The following is a 10102-nucleotide window of genomic DNA, read 5'->3' as shown; positions in this document are numbered from 1 at the left end:
TCTTTGCGTCCCCCCCGGTGGCCCCTTTGGGGTGCTGGTGTGACCCGGCTGTGCCCGGTGTGGGACAGTCCCCACCTCTTCTGACAGAAGCCGATGCTGCAGCCACCCCTGCTGCCAGCACCTCCCCATTTACACCTTGTACAAAATGCTTCTGTTTGCTTTTGTTTTTTCTCATTCTTACCCCCACCGCACCGCCATTACATAGATAAGGAGGAAAATAAGAGAGATGCCAAAAGGTGTTGCAAACAAAGGGATTAACTGCATGTTTTCCTGTCGCTCCCTTTCTGCTCATAAAGAGAAAGTGAAGGGATTTTCATGACTGCCAGCTATCGCCTTTCGGTCCATCACGTGGTAATAATTGGCCTTTCTATTGATCTGAATTTTTTTGTGTGGTCTTCTACCTCTTTGCCTCTCATAATTTTAGAGATTGACCTTGATTATAACTAGATCCTTGGACTGTGGTTGCATAGGTGATGAAGCAGTGCTGATCCTCCACACGTAGCAGCCGCACCTGGGACCTAACTGGATGGTGGTGGGTGTTTTGCCTCAAACGCTGTTGCGAACACAGGAGGTCGAAAAATGTGGTTAGGTCGTACAATCTGCCCATCCATTGCTACAGAAAACTGTTCCTAATGGTTTGGTTAACTTGTCTTGAGTCTCGCTGCAACTGGCTAGTGACCAGCAAAATTGGGACTGGAATAGTATTTAGATTTTTAGGGCACAGTCCAGCAATATAATTAAGTATATGTGTGTGAACAATATCACTGATTTCAGTAGGGCTGTTGATGTCCTCATATTTAGGCACACACTTGTTGTTCTTGTTTGATGCTGTAATCAGTAGCCATTCTCTAGAATTCAGTGCGTGTTATGTCCTTGCCTTCAAAACCCACTCTGCTCTTCCATTCCAACACACCTAGAGAGCCTGATGGTAGAGGAAGAAATACCTGCAATTTCCCAACAGTTTCCATTATAAAACTGAGTTTTTCAGCCATTTATAACTTCACCCAAATGTAACTGCTCAGACCGAAATTTCCTGTGCTAGGTATCGTGAGTAAGGCTGAATTTTTGTGTAAGAAAATGTTAGCTAAAATGTTTCTGTGACCAAGAAAAATGTGGTTTTATTTTTCTAATCTTGGAGGAACTCTGCTGTTCTCGTATTTTGGAGCAAGCAATGCAGCAGAAGAGCTTTCTGGTCTGAAAGCAGCTACTGGCATTAACAACAATCCTCTTTGCCAGTATCCGGGAACGCAAATAAATTTGGTCAAATAATGAAGTTCTAAAAATTACGTATCACAAGTGATATTCAGTACAATGCTGTATTAGAATTTGGCAGCTAAATGCTGTCTATATTGAGAACATACTTTTCTGTATAACTCCTATATGTGAAACCACAGAAAACTGGATTTTGTCCTTATTTCTGCCACAGAGCAATTGGGTGAGGATGGATAAATCACTTAGAGTATTAAGTTGGTCATTAATTTTGCATTCTTCATTCTCAGAATGCCTAATTTTGAGACTATTTAGGTTAGGTTTTTATTTCTGGACTCCTCCTATTCCTGCAATCTCCTGAGATCTGTAGGAAGCTAGTAAAAAAGGCTGAATATGTGGCGATTTTGTGAGATATTTTAGCCACTAAAATTATTTTAAAATTCTAGGGGGTTTTGTATGCCTTACTGTCCTGCATCTGTGCAATTGGGCTTAACTGCTGTTATGCCTTAGCAGAGATTTGAGGTGATGCTTTTATTGTTTTATAACTGCCCTTCACATATAAGCACTGTCTATTTTGTGCATCGAATGAACCGGGGCTCAGTAGGAACATTGCTACCTTAGGACTTGAAGGAACCTCAAGACACCAACCAGTCCGTTCTCCTAACCATGATGGAAGCAATCAACCTAGGTAATACATGATAGGTGTGCTGAGAGCTTTAAGAACAGGCTAATGATGGCAGATGGATATCGGTTCCAGTATTTCAGAAACCTTATTGCCAGAAAGTTTTCCTTCACATCTAACTGAAATCTCCCCTGCCTCAGTGCAATGTAGTTAGTGTTTGTATTAAAACACACAGTTAAGGTTATGCAGACAGCTTTGGATTTAACACTTTTTAACCTGAAGGTTGATTTTATATGTGTGAAATGATCAAATGTAGTACATGCTGAGACGTAAAGTATTTTGCATCTGAAGTTATCATATTTTTATTTATGGTTCAGTCAAAATAAATTAAAATAATCGATGATTGTTTTGAAAGCAAATTACTGGGAGCACTATATATCTACCATGGCAACGGCTGAAGAGATGAGAATGTCTTATAATGCCAGAATGAGTTGTGTAAACATGGGCATTTATATACTCAATAGCAGCAAATCTCTGAGAGTTTTTTGTTTGGTTTTTTTTTCCTTCTTGGCCAAGTCCCCTCTGATCCCACTTCTATCCCAAAGGAGGAGGAAGAGAAAACTAATGTTCCTATCACACATGTTGCATTATTGATTTCCATTCCAATCTACCCAAAGCCTTCTGTGCTGGAAATAATTAGACCCTATGAACAGAGATGAAGCAAAAATCTATACAATGCTGGATTGCCAGAAATGAAGACAAGGGTGCCTAATTAATGTTGCATATAGAACGCCTTTTGGATGAATGGGCTTCCCTTTCTCAGAAGCAGCTCAACAGTGGTTATGTCACAAATTTGCTGTTAATTAAATAGTGTTCACTGTGTGCCTGTAAAAATGGCATGGAGAAAAAAAACATTGGACAGCAGCAGCATTTTACAAGAGCTCTGCAATTAAAAGAAAAGCCTGTGTAAAATAAACTTGCAGGCTTCATACTGACAGCAAGATACTTTCTTCCATATGAAACTCACTTTATGGATTGTTTCAAAGCTCTTTAGGAATGTCTAGTCACTGAAGAAGTTTGGACATTTCAAAAGTTGGACTGGAAGTGTGTTAGGAGTGTTATGGACAGGAAAAATGTTCCTGGGAGCTGAGGCAGGATGAACGACAGCACAGCTTGCATCCATAGGCAGCTGCGGCCAAGCCCGTGGGTAAGGACTATTCAGAAAGCGAGTCAGATTCTGGAGGAAGCCAGTAGGTTAACTTTTCCTTCAGTGAAAGGTGGACTGAAAGTGATTTAAGTTAGACTGTGTAACACATCTTGGGAACTCAGAATGCAGGTATTTAGGAAGAATGTAAGCGAGAGAACTGATGGAAAGTCTTCACAACAGGCATGCACTCGACAAATAGCAGAAATATCTGGAGGGGAAAACTGGAGGGTATCTGAAGGGTGTCTGAAATAGATTAAGAGAAAAATGTAAGCTGTATCCATATGACACTGTTTGCTTGTTTGTTTTCTCCAAATAACACAACGATAAAGTTGTTCCCAAAACAGAAAAATCCAGTCTTTTAACTGCATCGTAGACAGGCCTGAATTGGTGATTAAGCTTCCTGCAGTAGCACGTGCTGTCAGTGGTTTTGCAGCAGGTGTCCTCTTCTCCCTCTGTAGTCTTTCTGAATCCTCTTCTGTTTCTTTTCCCCTTGCCATTCCCTTGCTACATCCAGAGGAGCTTAGGACCTTGTTGCTAGCAAGTAAAAGATACTCCTGCGCCGGTCTTGCTTCTGTGTGGTACACGGCCAGGTGCATGCTGGTGAGGAAGGTCCTCTGTTTTAGAGGCTGAGAGAAGAGTGTGTGTAGCAGCCCCGATGGATTTATCTTTATAGTTATTAGCCCACTCATTTTTCTGTGAAGCTGGTCTCCTTTTTAGCAGTCCCCAGAATAACAGCGCTACATGCCTATGCATGCTGCAGAAAACAGCAACGGGATTTTTGGTGTGTCAGAGGTCTCTGATAGTAGAGGGATTCTGAGAGAGTTGTTCTCGTCCTGTAATTTGCAGGCCACTGGCGTGCCTTCTTTCAGCCTTTAATTCTCTCCTTTCATCTCTATTCCCTCCTTGCTCTTCTAGGTATCTGCTGTGGCCAATCTAAGAAGTGATACGATTGCTCTCTGTGCTTCTCTGGAGAATTTAAATAGCATCATTCCCTCCTACTCTTTTCTCCCTGTAAATGCAAAGGAAGTTTCTCTTCTTCAGGCAAAGATAGAGAACATTTTTTTTTTTCTCTCTAACAAACTAGAGAATGAGTAAAACCCAGGCTCCTCGGTCGAGCAGATGAGTTCAACTGATGAATCTGTAGGAATCTTCCTAGATTGTGCCTTAAACTGCAAGAATAGATGTATTTTCTGATGAAAATCTAGTTGACATAAATATGGTTTTAGCATGGATTTGATAAGAGGGAATTATTTTTCCCAATATAGTAGAAGCTGCGGTTCTGGTTTAGGAATTTTATTAAATAATTTGAGTGCAGGAAAAAGGTACTATTAAAAAAGAGATTTTTATAATAGTGTGCCTTCTAAGACCGCTCTTTTCTTCCCATTTGGCTGCTTAGCATGGTCTCTCTCTACTCTGATTCTGTTTTAATATGCGTTTTTCTCTGCAAACTGTTGGTTCTGATGCACAACTGAAATAGGTGCACACACAGGTTGTGATTCCTCTCCCCATCGTTGCATTTTGATTCTGAACTCCAGATTTAATCTATTTAACTAATCTAATCCTGGGACTTAAGTCAACTCCTAGATACTTTTTGATGTTCAACAAATAGTAAAGCATTACAATAATTTAAATCAAATAACCAAATCCATATGAAATACACTACTTGTTGTCTTTCCAACAGATTTATTTTCTTCCCTGAGTCCATTTTAAGTTGCACTGCTGTTGCCAAATTAAAAATAAACCAAGTTTTCAGTATAGGGGTATGATAAGCATATGATTTCCATTACATCCCAGTGTGCTACATAATAAAAAATGAAAACATGTAAAACATTTTGAGTATAGAATTGAAATGGATTTTCTGATCTAGTCCCAGTGGATAGGTGCTAAAGTGATGGCAAGGACTGTAGCTCCTGGACTGTAATTATCATTTGAGTTATTTCTCAGTGGCAGGAGACTTTACCCCTGTTGGCACAATGAAAAAAAAGCAGAAAAAAAAAGCAGAGTCCTTTTGTCCTTTTTCCCTTTGGCCATCAGCAGCAGGCTGACAAGCCAATGCTTTTGAAGTTATTTTGGGTGTGGGAAAAAGTGATTCACATTGGTTCTGCTTGTTCATATGTTATCCTGTTGCATGTTCGTAAGAACATAATCTAACAAAGTATTTTAAAACATATTTGAGTGTTTTAATCAACTGGAACATCAAGAGAGTGTGAAAACAATTCCAGTTTCACAGAAGTCAGTCATGTTTTATTGTTTTCTTCAGTAGCAGCAGAAACTCATCTACATAGCATATATTTTAGATTCTTACGAGCATAGAAAGCATCACTGCTTGTTCAGTCCCCCCAGAATCAGTCCTCTGTAGCTGTTGCCCTGAGTTAAATGAATCTCACTACTGTGTATTTCACATAAAATGGAATTGATACAGAATATAATCTGCCTTTCTTTTCTGTTGTAGCTTGGCTTTACATCCCTGAAAAGACATTGTAGTCACTGGCAGTGATGACCACCTCTGGAAAATGTGGGCTTTACCTGATGGGAACATCATCATGACGGGTGAAGGTCACACTGATTGGCTTTCAGGCTGCTGCTTCCATCCAAGGTTAGTGCAAACAGTCCCCTGAACGAGCACTAATCCCTTCTGGGGAGTACTTGTTTGCTATTTCTTTGTTCGCTGGTCTGCTTTGATGACTTTCTATTCTCAGTGTAACCCTGCACTCTCTGCTGAATTTCCAAACATATAGATAAATGTTCCTCTGGCTTTCAGTGTGTTGACTTAAGATTGATTGCTTTTAGTATTTTGTACATCTTAAACTTTGTCCACGTGCCAGTGCACGTAACAAGCAGTAATAAGCTTTTTAGGTCTCACTGTATTAATTTTCTCCGTGTTCATGCACTATAACAAACACTGTTCCATTATTAATACTACAGAAAACTTGATTTCTTGTATTAGGCATTATTTGTCATATGGCTAAGAGTATTCGAGTTTACCTAGAGAAAAAGAATATGAGCTTTCCTCCTTCCTCTTTATACAGATTTGAAGCTGAATTAATAAATGAAAGTGAACATTAAAAATAAGAAATAAATATTTAGGTTACAAGGGTCATGGAAATAGGCCAAACATGAAGTAGACTTCTTGGTCGTTCTGTTGAGAAATAGAATGCCATCTTACTCTCCCCAAAAAAAAGATTCCATTTGTTAAAACTGAGCTTCTATATGGCAAAATGATTTTGCATCAGATTTGTAAGGCTGCAGTTGTAATAGAGCTCTTTACTGTTAATATAATAAAGGTCTGCCAGGCTACTCACCTGAGGTTCACTTCTAAAGAGAGCATTTTTAAACCTCCAACCTTGTATTTTCATTATATTTATTTTATGAAGCAATATTAGCTCTTTCCTTCATGAGAAGGAAAAGTATCCTATTTCATTTCATGGTTCCTCCTGATTTCTGATATTGTAATGAGTTAGCAAATGCACACACAATCCTCTAAACACAAGAAAATCCCCTCCCTGTTTTCAAAACCTCAAGAACAGAGAGTCATGCTTTCTGGGATGAATTAAACATGCACTTACTCTTTTCTTGCATCTCTTTCTCCTATATGACACAGGCTTTTTCTTAAGATGCTTGTTTCACAATGTTCACTTTTTCAGGTGTATATCCTCAGAAATAATTTTATATATTTAAAAGAAGAGACTGATATTTGACTTAAATAATTATGTATAATGCAGGAGGAGAGAAATGGAGGACTCGGCTTCTTATTTTAAGATGGTAGGAAAATTCTTCTGTTACTGAATGACAGGTTGCACAGAGTTTGTGAGCATGCTGGACATCCTAAGTCTAACGGGCAGATAAACAGAATGCTGCCTTGCCTCTTACCTGTTATGAATATAAAACTCATCACAGGAAAAGAAAGGAAAATACAATTAGAAGAGCATGTTATCATTTATAAAGCTGCTGGGCATGCTAATCAGATTTCGATAATGCATTGTTACCATGACACCCGCTGACTCAGAGACTCAAAACTATTTTCTCATTAGTCTTTGACCAGAATACAGTCCTTTCAATAGGCTTTCCTATTTCTCATTCAATTATTGAAATTAAAATGAGTTGAGGTACATCATTATTCTCTTACAGTATAAATTGACTCCTGCTGAATGCTCTGGAGTGATTCAAAAGCAGTGCTGTTAAAATATTGTCTTCTGTTACTGGATAAAATATATATAATGTGACAGAATGCATTTAATCATACTTTTTTTTTTCTTTTTTTTTAAGTAGGGGACTTCTATATATCAGATGTTCTGGAAGTAAAAACAATTAAATAAAAATGGAAAGTTCTCATAGAATTTTTCTGGAATCAAATGTAGATAGCCTCTAGTTTTGTTCCTGTTTTAAAGATTTAAAATGATGTTCATCCAAAAGTTGAAAAGAAAAATATTTTTGTGGCACTGGGCTATTAAATTGTGATCCAGAAATCTGGGTAGAACTCCCACACTCCTACATGATTTCCTTTTTGTCGTCTGTTAGATCATTTCTGCTCTATGTTTCTTCTCTCCATCTGTAAAATCAGGTTTAGAACAATCTCCACCTCTGGTCTGAGAAATATCCTGTGTGTAGCCACAGGACGCACGTGCATGCATGCACAGTCACACACACAAGTCCACTTTCAAATCATCTTTGGACAGCATCAGAATAATCCACACACTGACATTGAGTGTACTAATAATTTGAGGAGAAACAAATCTAGAGCTATGATGTGAATTTGACTGGTGCTTCTGCACATACAAATGACTTGAAATCCATTTTTACGCTTTCACAGTGTACTATTACTTGAACAAGGGTCTTTCTCATGGTTGTCTCTGTGCCACCACTGTGTAAATAGGGGTAAAGTTGCAAGTCTCATTGATAGCTGTGAAGATCTATAATCTTCAAGCTAAAGGTTCTGTTGGGTTTATATATCCTCAGCTTCTCCAAGAGCAATGAGAGAATCTGTGTTGGTAAGTAGGAACTTACCTGTATACAATAAAAAGGTGAAGGTATGTTTTAAGCTCTGGACCTTGCTCGCTGATTAATACATAATAGTGATGAAGGTTGTCATTTGAACCTTTCCCAGTACTGATGTACAACAATATCCTTAAGTATCATAATGCCATTGAGTCTTAGGAGCAAAGGCCACTGAGTTTCTGGAGAGTTGTTGGATGGAGGGGATGGAGGAGTCTCATTTTCCCCCTCACTGACAATGTGCTTCATTCCACAATTGTTTTTGCTTAAAAACACATCTCCTTCACATCCAAGCAAAGTAGAGTGAGGTGAGAGTGCGTGGTTTGCTGAAGCTCCAGAGTCTGGTGGTGTATAATTTTTTTACATTGCGCCCAGTGCACTTTGGTCTGTACAAAGGGTCTTAGTCCCCTATGTGTTCTCCCTACGTGTCAGTGGCTCCCAGGACAGTAGATGAAGGGGAGCAGACTAGCTCTGTGCCTGTGAGGAGAGCAGAACATCTCTGTTGTGATGCTCTCTGCAGATCTGAGAGTAGAATTTTGCCTTAAGCTTTTAAAATAAAAGTAAAACTTCAAACAGGTCCCGTCATCTACAGAGTACAGCAGCTGGAAAGAGGGAGGAGAACAGTGCTTCCTTTTTGAAGCTCAGGTGACAACTGGTCAAACTTCAAAAACAAACACTTTTTTTACACCGTTCTGGCTGAATAGAACTTTGCAGATGAATTAGCTGTTGCAAGTTCTTGTCACCGTTGAAGAATTTAGGAATATTTTCCAACTTATGTTTTATATGTGTGAAGGAGTGAGGGAGTCAGAATGACTCCTGCCACAGCCATCCACACAGGCTTCCTGTTAAAAATCTGGATAGCTGGAGAAGAGCTGAGTAGTGTACCTGTGGATACCAGGTGGCCTGAATGTTTGGAATAGCAAACAAAAATCTGCATCTTCTGCCAGTTTCCAGAATAAGCTGAGGATGTTAATGCTGCACCTTTAAGAACCGTACTCTAATTACACTAAGATATTTCAGGGCATGTACTAGATTTATTTATCTTTATTACTAAACTTCCTGGGTGGCTAAAGAATCAAGCTGTGCAGCATAGCAGAGGTGTTTGTTAATGTCCAATAAAATCCCGGTAAACAGTAAAATATTGTATTCTTGCTCTGCATGTGTTCTAGTATAATATGTAACATCCTTAATATATTCATAAATATTAATCAAGTTAACTCTTCTAAAATGTTTGTAGCCCTTTTCATGCAAACATTGTTTGAGTCTATGGAATACAATGAATTTCTGAATTGATAAGAAGTACAAAGTGTAGGTTCTTAAAGCTATTTAAAACTTGGACTGAAAATTGTCAAATTGTCAACTCCTTTGTAATGTCCTGTTCACCTGAGACAGAAGTGGAATTGCTTGTATTCTTTCTGTTGCTATTTCAACTCTCACAGTTACTGAGGAAAGAAATCAAAACTGTTATCAATTTGTTTGTTATACCAATAAATACCACAGCAGTTATCTTGAACTGTGTGGATTTTCATTAAGTTCTGTTGTTATTGGAAAACTGGAGATGGGTATTGTCTCCTCAGCAATTAGGAAAAAAACCCCCAACATAGCATAAGTACATTCATGCATCAAGTATCTTGAAAATAAAGGTAATTAATGTTTGATATCCTAGAAAAAGATGCCAGTGAGGGGATGCAAGACAAAGATGAGGTGTTGGGCTAAAAGAACTATCCATTTCTGAAACAACAGAAGCAGCTCTAGATTGTACCTCTCAAAGCTGAAGGAGGTGATCTTACCCTGATGAAAATCTATGCATGGATAGATGAGAAAGACAACCTTGTAGAGAGAAGGTGCAGAAGGAATTAGCAAAATATATTGAGGGTGGATGAGAGGACTCAGAGCGTGGTTGAATGGGTTGGAGAGGGAATAGCAACTCCAGGTGGGCTTGAATTCACACAAGAAGCTTTTTAGGGGAATTCTGTAGCACATCAGAGCAGGCTATGGAGGGGCAGTGATTTTGATGCTCCCTGAGTGACTGGGGGGGGGGGGGTGGGGGGGCAGCAAAAAAAAAATTATTA

The 10102-nt window shown here is 38.9% G+C and overlaps 1 protein-coding gene across 1 annotated transcript in view; it reads left to right on the top strand.

The window, feature by feature from the left end:
- SPAG16 (sperm associated antigen 16) overlaps window positions 1-10102 on the top strand; it is a 435834-nt gene that overhangs the window by 207525 nt on the left and 218207 nt on the right. Inside the window, 1 exon segment of the mRNA XM_009285141.1 lies at window positions 5491-5634. Coding sequence (XP_009283416.1) covers window positions 5491-5634 — 144 coding nt within the window.

Source organism: Aptenodytes forsteri, unplaced genomic scaffold, assembly GCF_000699145.1.
Source record: "Aptenodytes forsteri isolate BGI_AS27 unplaced genomic scaffold, ASM69914v1 Scaffold264, whole genome shotgun sequence".
In the NCBI taxonomy this organism is placed as follows: Eukaryota; Metazoa; Chordata; class Aves; order Sphenisciformes; family Spheniscidae; genus Aptenodytes; species Aptenodytes forsteri.
This window is presented reverse-complemented; position numbering and strand designations above follow the sequence as displayed.